The sequence below is a fragment of the Orycteropus afer genome, unplaced genomic scaffold, assembly GCF_000298275.1.
Source record: "Orycteropus afer afer isolate SDZICR_OR568_19922 unplaced genomic scaffold, OryAfe1.0 scaffold00006, whole genome shotgun sequence".
NCBI lineage: Eukaryota > Metazoa > Chordata > Mammalia > Tubulidentata > Orycteropodidae > Orycteropus > Orycteropus afer.
In genome coordinates, this window is record NW_006921593.1 from 11,925,727 (window position 1) to 11,943,732 (window position 18,006).

Sequence of the window (18,006 nt, forward strand, 5' to 3'; positions counted from 1 at the left end):
TGACATGAGACAAAGTATATGTGAACTGCTGTATGGAAAGTGAATTTGCTCTGTAAATCTTCACCCAAATCACAATTAAAAAAAAAAAAAGAAAAGAAACCCACTGGGGGCTGCTATGAGTTGGAATCTACTTGATGGCAGTGGGTTTAGTTTTTTGGTTTTCAGTTCTTCCAAAAATAATTAGTGAATGGCTATCATTTTTTTCAGCACTTGTGTTGTGTCAAGTTTGGTCCTAAGCCTTCAATCATCCCAACAATGCTGAGAGTATCCCCATTTGGCATGTGAAGAAACTGAGGCACAGAGAGCTTTAGTAACTAGCCCGAGGTCACACAGCAAGTAGAGTGTCAGGGCCAGGGTTGAACCCATCTGCATCATAATCAGTTAATGACCACAGCAGCCTCTCTTTTTACTGACGTGAAAACTGGGGCTCCCAGAGGATAAGTGGCTTGTCCAATGTCACATAGCAGTCAGCCACTGAGTTGAGATTTGTGTACAGGCCCATCTGATGGGCCATTCTGGTTACTTTTGTCCCCTACATCCAGCTCCAGCCCCTTGATGACCATCCATCCTCTCCCTGGGGACACCCAGGCCCAAAGAGATAGGTTGGCACTGCCGGACTGAAGGATGCCAGAATGAGATGGGGCTGACTCTCACCTACACGGCCTGCACATCTGGAAAACATCTGGGCAGTCTATGGGTGAAGGGGGTGGGGACGGAAGCTGCTGCAGAAACCTAGTGTTTGCTCTGCGATGCTCTGTAAGGTCTGCTGCCTGAGACGAAAGGGGGGACATGACACCAGATACCCATCCCCGTACTCACTCTGGGTGGAGACAGATGAAAGGGCTTTCCGGGCAGGGTACCTGCTGCCCTGGCCCAGAGCCTACCTTTTTCTGTTTTAGCTGCAGCAGGAGAAGTCCTGTCTTTACTGCCAGAGTGCTGGCCCGTCCCCTGCCAGGCCCTGAGGGGGTCTCAGTGGGAACAGGCCCTTCCCCTGACTGCCTTTGACTGGCCAGCCTGACAGGCCTCTCCTTGGGCCCCAGAGGACAGCAAGGCCAAGACCATGGCTTCCAGAAGAGCTCCTGCAGCCGCTGCACACAGACTTGATGTAAGCACTGGCTTCTTGGTGACCAGGCTGGACCCCCTCCCAGGACCCCTGGATGTACAGCTGCCTCTGTCCAGACCCTCTGCTGGGAGATTGGGTGTGGGGCGGCCACTGGAGTGACCCGACCCCCCCCCAGGGTTCACCCTGGTGCAGGGGCAGGCTGCCCGGAGGATACCATCATGACCAAGGGGAACTTGTCCTCACTGGAGGGGACCATGCTCTGGCAGGCGGCCTGTATCTCCCTGACCGTGCCATGGAGGTCAGCGAGGTCGCTGGTCAGGGCCCGCTGGTTCACTGTAGGGAAGGGGGCAGAGGCTTCAAGGGGACGCCCCCAGCCCAGGAAGGCAGCACCTCCTCGCCCGCCCACTCACCCAGCCTACCTTTGGCAGCAAGGGGCACAGTGGGCAGGTCCTGGGCAAAGCCCAGGAGTTCCGGGAAGTGCTGGCTCAGCGATTTGGCAAGGATGTGCAGGAAGGTGGACTTGCCGTCCACCGTCTTGGTGGAGTTCAACTGCAATGAGCCCCAAGGTATACCCTCCTGAGAGACCCCATTGCATCCCTGACCACAACAGCTCAGGGCTCCCAGACTGACATCCATCCTGACCCTCGGCACCCTCTCCAGCCCCACAGCTCATAAACCGCTTGCTCCTGTTCTTTAAAACTCTTATCTGCTGGGACATCCCTGGGAGTCAGGGGTTCCAGGGCACTGGCCACACTGGTCCAGACCTCTGAGGCGCCCAGGCCCCAGGCCCAGCTGTCTCTGTCCTTGTTAGCTAGCTCCATCGGAGGGTACGCCCGAGACGCTCTGGCTCCAGGGCAGCATCACTGCGTTCGTCTTCCCCTCTTGTGGCTTTTCCGCACCATCTGTCCCCATGTGAGCCTCGGACGGCCAGGGCCATTCATACCTACAAGCGGAGCTTTTCATCCTTTTTAAAAACATTCTCTGATCCTTGATCCTTCTGGTGTAGGCTGGTCTGTGACACCACAACAGTAGTGGTGACAGTGGTGCAAGGCCACAGAACCTACCGGGGGGACTCAACTCTCCCTTTCCTCCTGGAGCCTCCCCCCTCCATTTTCCCAGATTCTAAAGACTTGGCTTAAAGATTCCTAGTCGTGCAGTGGTTAAAGCGCTCAAAGGCCGGCAGTTGGAACCCACCAGCTGCTCTTTGGGAGAAAGATGAGGCAGTCTGCTTTGGGAGAAAGATGACCACCTAGGAAACCCCATGGGGACAGTTCTCTGTCCTATAGGATCAACATGAGTCAGAATCAACTCCACGGCAGTGGGTTTGGTTCAGGCTTTGCTTTGGTAAAGATTGGAGTCTTGTAAACTTTATGGGGCAGTTCCACTCTGTCCTCTAGGGGCGCTGTGAGTCAGAATTGACTGTAGGGCAGTGGGTTGGGTTTGGTAAAGACTGACAATCTTGTCAACTTTATGGGGCAGTTCCACTCTGTCCTCTAGGGGCGCTGTGAGTCGGAATGGACTCAACAGGCAACTGGTTTGGTTTGATCTGGTGTAAGGCTTGGCTTGGAGAAGCCCTGTGGCCTCCGACCTGTGATGCAGTCACTTCTTGGCCTCCCCAAGCCCAGCTGCTTCTCCTGGGCAGAGGGCAGTATGGGTCACCATGTCCTCCCGTCCTCTCTGGGAGAAGCAAACTCACTGAGCACTGCCAGCCCGTCCTCACCTCTGTCAGGAAGTTGATCTTGAAACCGGTGGTCTTGTTGGTCTTGGGCTGGCCATCGTTGAGATAGTTGCCCATGGCTAGGACGAACTGTGGAGGGGAAGGTGGGTGGGTCCTGCCAGGTCCTCACTAGCTGGTGTGTCAGGATGGCGCTCCAGCCCAAAGCCCCAGGAGGGAGAGGCAGGGGGAGGGTGGCCGGGAGGGGTGAAGCCTGACCTCCAGGATCTTAGCCAGCTTCCGGCTGTTCTTGAGCTCCAGGGAGGCCTGACGCAAGCATTCGAGGCTGCCTCGGATCTCCTCTGTCTTCTCCTGCAGAGTGGCCTGGAAGTGGAGGCTGCGCAGGCGGGTCTTGTATTCGGGGACCGACAACATCTGTGGCGAAAGCAAGGGACAAGGCGTCATCTACCCCGGGGCCAGGGGACCCACTGCCCCCCGTAGTCCCAGACCCTGACAGGTAGGGGCCTGGCCCGGGAACTCCCTTAAGCACAACAAACGGCAGCTAGGGGGCGCGCTCACCCCACTACCCGGAACCCCAGGAGGGATTAAGCCACCGCAGCTATAAACCCGGGCTCGGAGGCCTGAGCGCGGAGGCGGTGGGGGAGCCGACCCAGAGGGGCGCGGCGGGCGCACCTGCAGCACGAACTGGTCGGGGTCGCTCAGGCGGCCGGGCGCCTCGCGGAAGGCCTGGTAGCGCTGCTCCTCATCGGCGTCGGGCGCGAAGAGCAGCAACTGCGCCAGGTGCGCGGGCTCCAGGCGCCGGGGCTCCATGCTCATCAGGACCTGACGCAGCTCCGCGGGGCTCAGCTTCAGGTGCGCCAGGAGGATGGCTGCGGAGGGCGGAGCCACGTTTTTTTTGGGGGGGCTAATGGGGGCGGGGCCTGCGAGGGGCACCGTGGAGGGGTGGGTCAAAGATGGAGAGCAAGGGGCCCACTAGGGGGCAGGCTTTCAGGAGGCCCGTCAGGGGGCGGAGCTAAGACGGCATCTGTGTCCAGGAGAGATGCTGCTGGCTATGGGACCTGAGAGGTGCCTGCACTCATGCGTGGCAGGCACGGGGACAGGGCCCAAGGACGGATCCGAGGCTCTGCAGCCCAGAGGGAGGGCCGCCTCCTGTCCCCCACCACCCCTGGGACTCCCTAGCCCTCACAGGTGTTGTAGGCCTTCTTGTGGGACAGAATCTCCACCACCTCCTTCTTCCTGAAGGGCTCGGGTCCTGGCGCCGGCTCTGGAAAAGAAACCAGATGGCTAGGCTGAGGGAGTGGTGTAAGCCACAGTAGATCCAGTCAGGATGGCCCCTTGGGGTGGCTGGAGGAACTCCCAAGGGTCAGACACCCCTCACTATAGTCTTGCCTGAATCCATCCCAGATGTCCACATGTCCCTCATTCCTCAGCCTCCCACTGGAGGACTCGCAGATCTAGTCAAACATACTCAGCTTGTGTGGCATACATGACACCCACTGCCACCTTCTAAATGCCCTCTCTCCCTTGTGCCCTTGGGACTGAGCTGGCACAGCTCAGAGCCAACCACCACAACCACCCACCTCTTAATCTTTCAGATGCTTCCTGGCTGGACAAAGGCCTTCCTTCTTCATCCTGGGACCACCAGCCACACATAATAATATCCCTGGTTTCTGGGAGCCCCACCCAACAGCTATGGGGAGATACCCAGGGTGAGGGGAGAGTGAGGCTGGAAGATGTTATTTGTGGATGCCTTTTGTCTACCATGTTCTGGCTGTGTGACTCTGAGCGAATTGGCTAACCTCTCTGTGCTTCCTCATCAGGAAGTGGATGACCACAGTACCTATCTCCTAGAGCTGTCATGGGGATTAATTTAGAAAGGAGAGTACCTGGCATTTGGTAAGCGTGCTATAAGTACTAGGCGTTATTATTTTTATTGTCTTCACTTTGAGGTAGGAAAACTGAGGCTCCAAGAAGTTAAATAACTCAGGGACACAGTAAGAAAATGCCAGTCAGTGCAGACAGAAACCACAGCAGGTCTGGTATCCAGGGCTCACCCAGGGCCATCAAGCCACTCACTGGCAGGTTTCTGGGTGCCGAAGTGGAGCTCTAAGTCGAGGTACTTGACCATGTCGCTCAGCTTATCATAGTCAGAGTCTTCCCCGAGCTGTGAGGGAGGGTGGAAGATTGAGAGTGAAGGGCAGCAGGAGGGGCTGGACTGCCCTCTCCCACCCCACCTGCTTAAAGGGCTGCTCTAGGGGTTTCCCTGAAGGAGAGCCTCCATCAGCCCTGGGATGAACTTGGGGGGCAGAAGGAGACTGCAGGAGACGCTAAATCATCCAAGTTATCAGGTGATGAGTTATCTCCCTTTGTGGTCAATCATACACTCATACTTGGGATACTATCCATGCAGAAGTTGAGCTTGTTGTTGTTGTTGTTGTATGTACCATCGAGTCGGACCCGACTCATAGCGACCCCTCCTTGGGTTGCCGAGGCAGTATCATTACTGAAGTAGATTGCCTAACCTTCCTTCCGAGGAGTGGCTGGTGGGTTTGAACCGCCAGCCTTCTGGTTAGCAGTCAAGTGCCTTAGGCACTATGCTACCAGAGCTCCTAGAAGTTGAGCGAGAGCAGAGGAAAACATGCTGTAAAGGAGCTGGACCCAACCAAGAGAGCTTGAGGAGGTGACTGAATCTGTTTTGAGGTCTTTGCAGGAAATTAATTCATTAGGGGTGCCCTGGGTGGAATCAGGCTGATGGCTCAAATCCACTGGCCACTCCTCGGAAGGAAGATGGGGCAATCTACTTCCGTAGTGATACCACCTCAGAAACCCAAGGAGGGGTCCCTATGAGTTGGATCCGACTCAACGGCAGTGTGTTGCGTTTGTCGTTTGGGGCAGAATGACCAGGTGCTGGGGAACTGAAGCAGGGAAAGGCCAGGGGCTGGAGGCTGGACAGGTGGCTTTGATGAATGCTTTGGATAACAGGAATGGCTATCTGGGGCTGGTATGGGGGTGTTGCAAAGGAAAGATCCCAAAGCTCAGAACATGGCTGAGGGGCAGAGATACCCAGCATGGACTTGGATGCAGTCAGATGCATGAACCCTGTGTTCACTGTCAGTTAATGAATGACCACAAGGCTCAAGGATACACCTGAAACTGGGAGGCATGAGGTCTCCAGGGGAGACCTGGTAGACCCCTGTTTGTAGCTTTGCCCTGCTGAATGCCTTTATCAGTATGATGGAAGGTCCCCTGGAGATATGGACTGATGCCAATTTGACTGGGAGGGCAGGAGACAGACCCAGGACGCAGGAGATGGCAACAGGAAGAAATGTGGTATGGCTACATGTGAAGGCATGCTATTGGTTCCAAAAAGAGGAAAATACTTTGGTTGAGTGGGCGTGAGCACTGGGATGGGGTAGCCCCAGAAGCTGGAGGGATCCCAGGCCATATAAAATGGAGTAGGGTGTCTAGGTCAAAGAAGGTGAGAAACCCTATCCAAGGACATAGTTGCCTACCTGACCCCAGATGGTGCCTTCTGAGTTCTCCACCTGCTCCCACCGCAGACGCTTGACACTCATGTGGCTGGTCTCGCTGCGGCGGTGGCCCAGGCCTCGCGACAGCATGGGGGGTGCACAGGGCACGGGTGGGGGCAGGGGTGGCGGGGGCGGTGGAGGGACTGGGTGGCTGAGTTGCGCGAGGGGCTTGGTCAGCACCTGAGCAGAGCCCCGGGGACCATCGGAGGTGCGGGAGCTGGGCTTGGGGTCGTGGAAGGGCAGGGGTGGTGGTGGCGGGGGGCTGAGTGGGGGTGGCGGGATGTGGTCGGAGATGGAGGAGTAGGTCAGAGAGCTGCCTTCCTCACTGCTGCTGATACACTCACTGGCACTGCTCCGCTCGTTGGTGACGAAGCTGCCCTGGTCTTCGTGAAAGCTCATCTGGGGTGGGGGGAAACAAGGGGAGGGCAGGTCAAGGTTGGGCGGGGAAGGAGACCAGCACATACATGTGTGTGTATGCGTGCGTGCGTGTATGCCTGCATATGTGAATTTCACGAAGCACGGGACGAGGGCAGGGAGAGTGGGGTAGCCTGAGCGCAACATTAGTCTGGAGGGATAGCCTGGAATCGAGAATGACATAACCCAAGACAGGATGTATGGGGTCACTGTGGGCAGAGGGTGGGGTAGTTGGGAGGAAAGGGTGGAAGAGTAGTCGGGTGGCTTGGCCTGAGGCTTTGGGTGGAGTAGCCCACGCAAGTGTAGGGTCTGGGTCAAGGGACAAAGAATGGAGCAACCCAAGGGTATACCGGTAGGAGCCCTGGTGGCATAGTGGATAAGGCCCTTGACTGCTAACCGGAAGGTCAGCAGTTCAAACCCACCAGCTGCTCCGTGGGAGGAAGACTGGGCAATCTATTTCCGTAAAGATTTACAGCTTTGGAAACCCAACAGGAGTCACTATGAGCCGGAAATGACTTGGTGGCAGTGAGTTTGGTATTTTCACTTTAAGGGTATATGGGGTAGTCTTGGGCAAGAGGGAAGACAGTCTGTGACAGTGAATGGGGTGGCCAGGGAAAGGTGATGGGGTCGCCTGGGCCAAGAGATGAGTGAGCTTGCACCATGGACTGGGGTGGCCTGAGACAGATGACAGGCCAGCCCGGGGCAGATCCTGAGGGCAGCAGGCCTCTTGCAGGGCCTAGGGGACACACCGTTCCCCTCACAGACCACCCGCACACACACCTCTTCATAGTCGTTCTCGGGGGTCAGGAAGTCATCCAGGATGGCGACCCGGGGGCCCAGCTGCTCGCTTAGCGCGTCTAGGAAGCGGTCCGTGTCTCGGCTCCGTGGGGGCCGGGAGAAGGTGAAGAGCTGTCTGCGGCTGGGTGGGCGGCCGGGGTCTGGGCTCGGTGGGCTGTCTGGGCAGGCAGGCCCAGGGCCTGGCTGCGGGGAGGGCGCCCTGCTGCTGTCCAGGCTGGCGTAGGGATGGGACTCGGAGCTGCTGGGGGAGGCTGGGCCCCCTGAGCACAGTGGGTAGTAGCAGGGGGAGGGCAGCAGCCGCTCGCTGGGCCACGAGACGCTGGACAGGGTCCTGGGCCCTGGGGTGGGGGACAGAGCGTGAGGACCCTTTCAGCTGGTACCTGGGTTCCAGGGGGTGGCTAGAGGAGAGGGGCCTGGGGCAGGTGGCTCTGTGACCTGGGCGCCCCTTTCTCTCTCTGGGCACAGCTCAGGAAGACCCAGGCTCTCCACCTTGGTGTGGTGGGAGTGGGGTACACTGTGTAATCCCAGGCTAGCTCATCTGGGAATGCACAGCTAGGTCCCACCTGGCACCTAGCTCAGCCCTCACACCCACTAAACACACCTGAAGGGGTCAAGGAGCCACCCCTAGACCCCAAGCCAAGACAACAAGGCACCACCCACCACACCCCACAAGCCCTGGCCTCCTGTCACCCCATGGGCTCACAGCAGCCTCCCTCAGGGTGCTGCCTCTGAAATGCTGGGAAACCATTCCATGCAACCTGCAGGCAACCCATCATGTTGTCAGCCGTGCCATTCACAGAGCAAGTCACACACTTTACAGTGTATCCAATGGCCAAGGCCACATGCTAATTTGTGGATATTTTCGGGGGACAGGACAATTAGAGGAGACATGGGAAGGGTTTGGGAGGGGCACGGAGGCTCCTGAGGCATCCCCACAACTCAGTCACGTGGTCAAGGAGCAGCAGGGAAGCTCTGGGGGTCACAGCTGCCCAGGGTGGGGGGCAGCACCCAGACAGCCAGCTGGAACAAGGGCAGTGCCGCCACAGGGTAGTGGCTGGCGCCTACCTGCCGTGCCTGCCGGGCTGGGCACTGGGGGGGAGGACCGGGATTTGGACATGGTCCCCCTCTTCCCTTTGAAGCTGCTGTTCAGTCGAGACTCCAGTTCGGCATAGACTGCAGACATCTGTGGGAGGCAGGTATGAGTCCGGCCCCGGGCCGGGCCTGGCTGGTCTGCGGGGCTGAGATCTTCCCCAGCCTGGAGCCGGTCCCCTGGGAGGGTCCCCAGGCCCAGCCCGCGGTAGGCAGTCCCTGCCCCACCCCCACTATCCCCAGCAGGAAGGCAGAGAGGAGACTCACCATCTGGGGGTTGGGGGTCTCGGGGAGGGATGTGCCATCTCCTGCCTGGCGCTCGCCTGGGACCAGAGGAAGAGGCACCTCAGGACAGTCACTGGGAGCTGCTGGAATGGGGCGGAATCAGCCACGGGGGTCTGGTCCCCACTCCTGAGCTCTCAGGTTCCGGCTCCTCAGGGTCGGGGGGCCCACCCTGCCCTGGGCCTCCTCATCTCAACAAGCCCGTTCTGCAGACGAGAGAGGGGAGCCCCAGTCTCAGCCACCCGTGCCGCCCCAGCCTCCGGTCCTCACCGCAGCCCAGGCTGGCGTCCAGGCCTGGGGTCCGAAGGCTGCGTCGGCACATGGAGGCGGCCCTCAGGGAGCTGCGTGGCTGCAGCTCGGGAGTCGGTTCAGGCTCAGACTCGGGCTCGGGCTCCGGTGGTTCGGGCTCTGCTGGGAGACACGCAGGGAGATGGACCCCTGTCCTCTCAGCAGACAAGAAGCCTCACACACAGGGAAGGGGAGGGCCGAGGCAGTCTGCCTGCCTTGGGACAAGAGACCAGGAGCAGCCACAGGAAGGACATCCCAGTGGAGATGAGTGGGATGGCCACAGACTACCCAACAGGGCCTTTTCCCATGACAGCCTAGGAGCCCTGCCTCCAGGGTCTTGACACGCCATACTTGGTCCAGACCTAGTCCTGCTGCTCACTGGGGAGAGATGGAAAGTTCCAGATGTGTGGGATTTCTGCTCTGCACACTGGGACCCAAGTTTCTTGCTAAAACCCTTGGCCCTCCCCCAGTAACGTGTGGATCCCAGTAGTAGAGACAGGCAGCACACGAGGGCCCACACGCAGTAGGTCTGCATGGTTTGATGTAACAGGCAGAGTGCCTAGAACCTTACAAAGAAAACCCTATTCCCTAACAGGATTACATCTACAGGGATAGGGTTAGGATTTACAACACAGATTTCCAGGAGACATAATTCAACCCATAATAGTCCACCCTTTGGCCTCCCAAAATTCATATCCTGCCCAAATACAAGACACGTCATCCCAAAAGTCTTAATCCCATTCCAGCATCAGCTGTTAAATCCAAAACCTCATCTTCCAGATCATCTAACTTAGGTACGACTCAGGTTTGACATGAGACCAGAAGGATTGGATGGTACCCACCTACCATTACTGAACATTTTGATCAAAGAGTCAATAGAAGAATGCTGATCAAAAGGGGGAAAATGTAAAACAGAACTTCAGTTCTTATAGAATCCAGACTTTCTGGAGCCATAAAGGCTGCATGAAACCCTGAAACTATTGCACTGAGATCATCTTTAAACCTTAAAGTGAAAATATCTCCCAAAGTCTAGTAAAACCAAACAACACCCACCCACTGCCATTGAGTCAATTCTGACAGCAAACCCTTTAGGGCAGAGTGGAACTGCCCTGTAGGGTTCCCAAGGCTGTAAATCTTTGTGGAAGCAGATTGGTTCTCCACGGAGCAGCTGGTGGGTTCAAACTATCGCCCTTTTGTTTAGCAGCCAGATGCTTTAACCACTACAAAATCAGAGCTCCTTCAAAACCATAAAATAGTTTAGCTTCACTAGTCAAGAATGGCTGCCTTGAGGACTGTGCTCTTTTAAGAACTATGTCTGTGGGATCAAACTGACAACAGCAACTCGAAAGGTTAGATAGGAAGCTGTGAGTGACGGGGCAGCGAGTGGATGTTAACAGAGGAGAAACAGCTCAGAGGGGGTGAGAATGGCCACACAGCTTGAAGTGTGTCTTCCCTGTCACCGACTTGTGCATGGAGAAGTCGAATTGGTGTGTATTCCGGTGTGTGTGTTCACCGCCACAACAACAACAAAAATAAAATGTTATTGAAAAAGCAGTAGGACTCTGGGTTCCCCACACTTCCAGCTCACACGGCCTAAAATAGGAAATGTATGGTCTGTGGGCCCGCAGTAGGGACCCTTTCTCAGGGCACAGTGGGCGTGGCTGGGCAGGGCTGCCACCTGAGCTCTGTCGTAACAGGTGGGCAGCCATGGGAAACTGAGTTTCTTGTGTGTGCTTCTGAGCCAGAACCCAGCAGCAGCCACGTGGGGCCTGACCATGTGCTGGTGTGTCTGTCATTGGCGACCACACAGTGTCTTTGGTCACATGTTCCCGGGGTGCAAAAGCACAGCCACTGACCTTGTCGGTGGTGCATCGAGAGGCTGGGAATTGTGAGCATGATCAGAAACGGAGGCCCCCGGGAAGTCAGGGGTTGAGAGGCGAACGTTATGCTACGTAAACGTCAGGGTTGTGTGTATCTGGATGGGTTGGGCTGTGATCTGACCGGCAGGTGGGAACAGGTGTGTCTCTTCTCCTGGGGGAGCTCACCCGTCATGGCCGTATAGCCCAGGAAGCATGCGATCTTCTCCTGACACAGCTCCTGCTCCTCGTATGTCAGCAGCTGGTAAACGAACTGCCAGAGGACCTGCTTGGCAGGGGTGTCCAGCACCGGGTAGATGTCGACTATGAGGGTGTCGATGTTCCTGGGGAGGGGCACAGGGGCAGGAGACGCATCACTCAGGGGCTCCCCCTGGCGGGGGGCAAGGGACACTTCCAGGCCGGGGAAGTCAGCCTCAGGCTTCCCTCCCGACCCCCCATCCAGGCCGCAGATGTGCGCAGGAGAGCAGGCTCCGGGATCAGGCTGCCTGGATACAAACCCCGACTCCACCACTGACTAGTTAAGCTTCTTAACTTTCTCAAGTGAGTTAACTTCTCTGTGCCTCAGTTTCTCGTCTGTAAAATGGGAATAAAAATAGCACCTACCACACAGAGTTGCTGTGAAGGTCAAAACGGACAGAGTGGGTCGGGAAAACGGACTCACTCTATCTAGCATACTGCCTGGGTGGTGCAAATAGTGAACGACTCAGCTGCTAATGGAAAGGTTGGAGGTTCAAGTCCAACCAGAAGCATCTTAGAATAAAGGCCTGGCTATCTACTTCTGAAAGTCAGCCCTTGGAAACCCTGTGGAGCACGCATGGGGTCTCACTGAGTTGACTCAATGGCGTTGGTTACTGGATACCAGGCAGAAGCAAATTATGCACTGAAAGTCATGATCTGGCCTATTTCCTGTTTGTGTAAAGAAAGCGTTATTGGAACAAAGCCGTGGCTGTTGCTTATAGACTGTCTATGGCTGTTGACGAGCCACAATGTCAGAGCCGAGTGGTTGTGACCGAGACTCTAAGCCTAAGACACTGACCACCAAGCTCTTTCTAGAAAGATCGCTGACTCCCGCACGACATCCAACAAGGCCACCTCCAGACGGATAAAACAGCGAAGGATGGAAGATGAAATGATGGAGCTGGCAGAAGTAAACGAGGGGAACTGGCTTCTGCCAGGTGCCGGGAAAGACATCTTAAACAAGACTTCAAAATCCAAAACCATAAGGCCAAAAATAGGGTGCATGTGATCATGCAAATTAAGGGTATCTGCCCAAAGAAGCACGACATAGACCTATTCATATGACAGAAGTGGCCATTAGAAGTTGCCGTGTGCCATCAAGTTGATTACAACTCAAACTGACTCTACAGTGACTCCATGTGCAGAAATACAACGTCTAAACTCTACAAGGAATTAAGCATCACTGTCCGCTTTGTGTCACAGAGCTGTGGGTGGTGACTTTCACAAGGTCACCCGGCTAGAAGGTGTCAGAGTTGGAGTTTGTTCTTGGACACACCTAGTATCAGCAGCTGCCTTCCTGCCCTCCCCTGACCCAGGAGAAGGGGCCCAAGGTAGCTCAGGCAGGGAGACCAGGACAGTGAGTCCAGGTGGGGTCTGGCACCCCCCAGCACAGGTCCCCGCCACATGCTGGCCTGGCCACCTGTGCTGGAAGAAGCTCTCGAGGGCCCGGCAGACCCCGTAGCGCTCGGGGGGCGTGAGCAGGTGTTCCAGCTGCTGGCTGAATGTCCTTCCCTGGACACGGATGCTCGACGGCAGGATCTCCGCCACCCACTGCAGGGAGGTAAGTGCTGATGACGGGTTGGGGGAATCCAGCGAGTCAGAGTCTGCAGGGACCGAAGACGGGATGGGGCACGGGTGACCTAGTGTACCCAGGCCAGGTGCGGGGTCCCGGAGCCCTCCTGGGCTGGGCTGTGGCAGCCTGATGCATGCACCCCTGCTGCCCACAGCTAGCGATGGAGACTGGGGGAGAGCCCTGGGCAGGGCCCTGGGGGTGCTGAGGACGGAAGCCACAGGTGGCCGGGAGGGCAGCACCCTCTGCGGGCCTCATGTGCTCTGTGCGTGCATCCATCCCACAGCCAGGTGCCAGCAGGGTCTCTGCAAGTTAGCTGAGAGGGGGGTCTCACCACTGGCGAATGGGACGAGCCCCTCCTCCACCACCAGCGTGGGCATCGCGCCACTGCCCTGCAGCATGGACACCACCTTGTCGTGCGAGCAGTTCCTGCCGAGCAGAGGGACCAGGGTGAGCCCCGTGCACGGCCACCAGCCAGACCTCCCCATCCTGCACGGAGAGGCCACGCTGCGAGTCCCCAGCTGGGCCAGGAGAACCAGCCCTGGCGCGAGGCCAGCTGGGTTCACTGGGGACAGAGCGAGCTGTGACTGTGCACCCCAGGCAGGGCCTCCCCACAAGGGCAAGCCCTAGACAGTACACTCAACTGTGTCCCCAGCATGGAACATGGGGCAAGTGGGCCTAGCAAGGATTTTCTGGTGGGAAGGATGAACCGAGGTCCTGGCTAGGTTGGGGGAGAGACTCAGAGTCCTCACAGGAATAGGGACAGCCTCCGGGGACCAAATGGGTTAGAAAAGATAAGACGCATGGCCTGGGTGCCCCAAGAGGCAAGGGGCTTGGGGGACAGTGTGTCACCAAGCGTGGTGTCCCTGATGCCCTCTGACCTCATGTCCAGTCCGTTGAGGAAGAGGATCCGGTCCCCTGACTTGAGGGAGGCATTGTCAGCCGGGCTTCCTGGACGGGAGAGAGGGCATGGCAGTCAGCCAGGCGGGGCCAGCTCTGGACCCTGCTCTGTGAGCTGGACACTGCTCTCCTGTTTTCAGGAGAGTCAAGTTCAGATCAGCAGACCCTTCGTTAGACCTCATGCCTCTCTGATCTCTGCTGCCCAAAGGAGCCAGGGACCCTGGGCAGGGCTGGGGACACTCCAGGCCCGGGGGGCCACACGGAGTGGGTCTGGACCAGGCAGGTCCCCAAGTGCTGGAGAAGCGTGGAGACAAGGAGAGGGGTGAGGGCAGTATTCCTGTACCTTCTCTCCACCTGCAGAAGAACTGATGCCACGTGGTCTGGGCCCCACAGCACTGAGTCCTCTGCCCGTTTACCACCAGGCGACAGCAGTCAGCCGAGAGCAGGGCAGGCCCCTTGCTCAAACTGGGGCCTGTGTGAGCCGTTAATCCTCCCTCGTCTCCTTGAAGGCCCTGAGGGTCAGACCTAACACCTGCTAACATGGAGGAGGTGGGGGTGGTTCTTTCTTTCTGCCTCTTTTAGTCGTGATTGGCTGCCGTCAAGTCAGCCCCCAGTTCACAACGACACCACGCCCAACGGAACAAGTAGATTCAGAAGTAGATTCTCAGGCCTTTCTTCCTAGCCATCTGAGTCTGCAACCTCCACATCACAGCCACACACAGGCCTCCACTGGTTGGGAATTGAACCCGGTTCTCCCACATGGTAGGCGAGAATTCTACCACTGAACCTCCACTGCCTCACACCGTCCCTTGATTGTTTAATGTAGTGTTTCTTTAGTTCTTTGAACATTTCTATAATAAGTGCTTTTATTTGCAGTCATCATAAATTTATTTGGAAGCAAGTAGGGGGCATGAAAACAGTCCTGGTGGTGCAGTATTTAAGTGCACATCTGCCAACCAAAAGGTCAGTGGTTCAAACTCATCCAGCAGCTAAGAAGGAGAAAACACTTGGTGATCTGCTCCCATGAAGATTGACAGCCTTGGAAACCCTGTGGTGCAGTTCCACTCTGTCCTCTAGGGGCGCTGTGAGTCAGAGTGGACTCCACAGCAGTGGGTGTGGTTGGGGCTTGCTTCTGTGAAAATTGACAGCCTTGGAAACCCTGTGGTACAGTTCCACTCTGTCCTCTAGGGGCGCTGTGAGTCAGCATTGACTCCACAGCAGTGGGTGTGGTTGGGGCTTTGCTTCTGTGAAGACTGACAGCCTTGGAAACCCTGTGGGCAGTTCCGCTCTGTCCTCTAGGGGCGCTGTGGGTAGGAATTCACTCCACAGCAGTGGGTTCTTGGTTCTGGAAGCCCATCTTTGGCTCTGCCACTGCAGGCTTCTTGTGACAGCCTGGAGGTTGGGGGTTGGGCAGAGATGGATCTAGAGAAAGTAGAGCCCATAGCCAGCACTGAAATTGCACCCCCGTGCAAACACCTACCACCCATCTTGTAGACCACTTCCCCATCACATCAGCTCAAAACCACACGCCAAGCTCGTCCACCTTTTACTTCCCACACTCGGGCACTCCACAGACATGACAACCGCCCCCTGCTTGTTTTCACGGATGACAATTGCTCTATGACAAGCTCCAAGACCCTGTTTTCAATTACTTCTCTTTCTAGTCCCAGCAAAGCAAGATCACCAATCCTCCCTGACCCAGGGAGGCTCTCAGATATGGAAGTGTTAGTTTTAACTTGCTGCATTCTCTCCCACAGCTGCGGATGGAAGCTGGGATGGTTCACAGCAATTGCTCAGTGGCACCCCCAGGAACGTGCTCTACCTTCAATCCTTAGATACACTTCTGGGCTGGAGGGAACAGCATCCCCAGATGTAGCATAGTGCCTAAGGCACTTGACTGCTAACCAGAAGGCTGGCAGTTCAAACCCACCGGCCACTCCTCGGAAGGAAGATGGGGCAGTCTACTTCCGTAGTGATACTGCCTTGGAAACCCAAGGAGGGGTCACTATGAGTCGGGTCCGACTCAATGGCACATAACAACAATAACAACAAGCAACGGTGCATAACAACAAACAACAAGAAGCCAAGGGAACTTAAGAGGCACAGACGTCTCTTTGAAGACTAAGGTGTGCCTGTCCCAAGATATTTTCGGTCGCCTCATATGCATGTGAAATCTGGACAATGAATAAGGAAGATCTAAGGAAAGTTGGTGCTTTTGAGTTGTGGTGTTGGCTAAGGATACCGAAAGTACCACGGACTGCCAGAAAAAATGAACAAATCTGTCCTGGAAGAAGTGTAGCAGGAATGCTCCTTGGAAGCGAGAATGGCTAGACTTTGTCTCACTTACTTTGGTCATGTGGTAAGAAGGGACCGTTCCCTGGAGAAGGACATCATGCTTGGTGGGGTGGAGGGTCAGCAGAAAAGGGGAACGCCCTCAAGGAGATGGACTGACATGGTGGCTGCGGCGATGGGCTCGGGTATAGCAAGGACTGTGAGCCTGGTGCAGGAAGGACACTGTCCCCTTCTGTTGTACGTGGGGTCGCTATGAGTCGGAGCCAACCCGACGGCACCTGACAAGAACAACAACCAGCCAAGCGTAGGGAAGAAAGGCCTGGCTATCTACTTCCAAAAAAGTCAGCCCTCGAAAACCCTGTGACGCACCCCTGCTCTAACACATACGGGGGCACCGTGAGTTGGACTCGATGCCATGGCAACTGCTATGTATGTATGCACAGGCCACGGCCTCTGGCTACACATGTGGGAGAGGCAAGAAGATGGCAGGAAGGGGGTGGCCCAGCTGGATTGGCCACAGCCAAGAGCAGAAATGAATCTTTTCTAGAGGTAAGTCTAGATGAGATGCAGCCTTTGGGCCTGTTCCTCTCAGCACCAGGTCAGCCACTTACCAACAACACCAATTCTGACAACAACAAAACCCATTCTGACGCACAGCGACCCTGCATGAATGACTAGAACCTCTCCAAGGTTTCCAAAGGAAGCAAACGGCCACATCTTTCTCCCACAGAGTGGCTGGTGGGTCTGAACCACTGACCTTTCAGTTAGTTAGCACCTAAATACTTAACAACTGTGCCACCAGGGCTCCTGTCAACCACTTGCTGATGCAGAAATTGAGAAGAACTGGAACACGCCAGCTACCAAGACTAGGTCTTAGAACCCTCTAATGGCTGGCACGACAATACAAAGGCACCGAGGCACCTCCCTGGGGATCAGAGATGCCGGTCTCACAAGTCCATCCACTGCGGATGCAAGGTGCAGCAGTGTAGGGCAGCCCAACACAGCGGGGACTCTGATGGGCCCTATCACCAGGAGCACCATCCCTAGGGGCTGGGAGGGGACTAACGGACGGCCCAGCCCTGTAGGGTGGATGGTGTAATAAGGAGGGCGAGTTCAGCTCAGCAAAAGGAGACATTTCGGACCCCTCAAGAGCTTCTCTGGTGGCACAAGAGTCTCTGCAGGGAATGGACCTCCTCCCAGACCCTCACTGAAGGGGCAGGAAGGAGAGATTTCTGGTCTATTGAAAGCCTCTCTTCTTGGAGATGTCACAATTCCAGGAGCAAGAAGGGGCGGGCTGGGTGAGGGGAGGATGAGACACGGGGGAGCCAAGGAGTGGGCAGACAGAGGCCTGGAGCCCGGCTCCCTGGGGTCCCGCCTGCCAGTAAGGGCCCAGGTCCCAGCGGGCACCCAGGGCAGGGAATGCTGTCTGAGGCCGGGTCTGGGCAGCTAGTCCTGCTGCTTCATGGTCTGGGCAGTGTCCCCAGCCCTTCCTGAGCACAGAGGGAAGGGCTGGATGAGGAAGGTGGCTCACTTGGCTCAGGCTGGCGCTACAGCTGGAGGCGGGAATGCCCCAATTAGGCAGAAACTTTGTAGGTGGGAGATGATGTCAGTCTGCCATAGGCCACAGGGTACCTGGGGGGTTGTTTACCTGGCGGCGCTACCACAGGGTCCTTTACCCCCTCCTGGGCCTTGGGGATCTTAGATACCCTCCCACCCCTCACCAGGCAAGACGGACTCAATCCACACAGGCCCGTGGCCTCGCAGCGTGAAGCCGAAGCTCTTGTTGCCCTTGTAGACGCGGACCGTCCTGGGGAGAAAGAAAGGGCGGGGTGGGCGGCCGGCAGGTGCCCCGCCTCGGGTGGGGGGGTACCCGTGTCCCACTCCCTCCAGCGTCTCCTGCCCCGGGGGATGCCCTCTGCGCAGGTCGCTGTCCCCGCGCGCGCCCCGGTACCTGCGTGCGCCCCCCGGGCCTGCGCGGCCGCTCAGCAGCG

At 56.8% G+C, this 18,006-nt stretch overlaps 1 protein-coding gene across 1 annotated transcript in view; it reads right to left on the bottom strand.

Moving 5' to 3' along the window:
- The window catches only part of LOC103198560 (Grid2 interacting protein), a 39,517-nt gene that overhangs the window by 1,369 nt on the left and 20,142 nt on the right, over positions 1 to 18,006 (bottom strand). The window contains exons 3-20 of the mRNA XM_042780935.1: positions 17,967 to 18,006; positions 17,737 to 17,822; positions 13,705 to 13,774; positions 13,158 to 13,252; positions 12,674 to 12,857; positions 11,185 to 11,339; positions 9,122 to 9,259; positions 8,837 to 8,934; positions 8,546 to 8,663; positions 7,463 to 7,818; positions 6,251 to 6,667; positions 4,815 to 4,902; positions 3,925 to 4,002; positions 3,411 to 3,607; positions 2,997 to 3,152; positions 2,784 to 2,870; positions 1,483 to 1,612; positions 1,278 to 1,396 (exon numbers count right to left, since the gene is read on the bottom strand). The exon at positions 17,967 to 18,006 is cut by the window's right edge and continues 248 nt beyond it. Of these exons, the coding sequence (XP_042636869.1) occupies positions 1,278 to 1,396; positions 1,483 to 1,612; positions 2,784 to 2,870; positions 2,997 to 3,152; positions 3,411 to 3,607; positions 3,925 to 4,002; positions 4,815 to 4,902; positions 6,251 to 6,667; positions 7,463 to 7,818; positions 8,546 to 8,663; positions 8,837 to 8,934; positions 9,122 to 9,259; positions 11,185 to 11,339; positions 12,674 to 12,857; positions 13,158 to 13,252; positions 13,705 to 13,774; positions 17,737 to 17,822; positions 17,967 to 18,006 (2,612 nt within the window). The remainder of the gene's footprint in view (positions 1 to 1,277; positions 1,397 to 1,482; positions 1,613 to 2,783; positions 2,871 to 2,996; positions 3,153 to 3,410; positions 3,608 to 3,924; positions 4,003 to 4,814; positions 4,903 to 6,250; positions 6,668 to 7,462; positions 7,819 to 8,545; positions 8,664 to 8,836; positions 8,935 to 9,121; positions 9,260 to 11,184; positions 11,340 to 12,673; positions 12,858 to 13,157; positions 13,253 to 13,704; positions 13,775 to 17,736; positions 17,823 to 17,966) is intronic.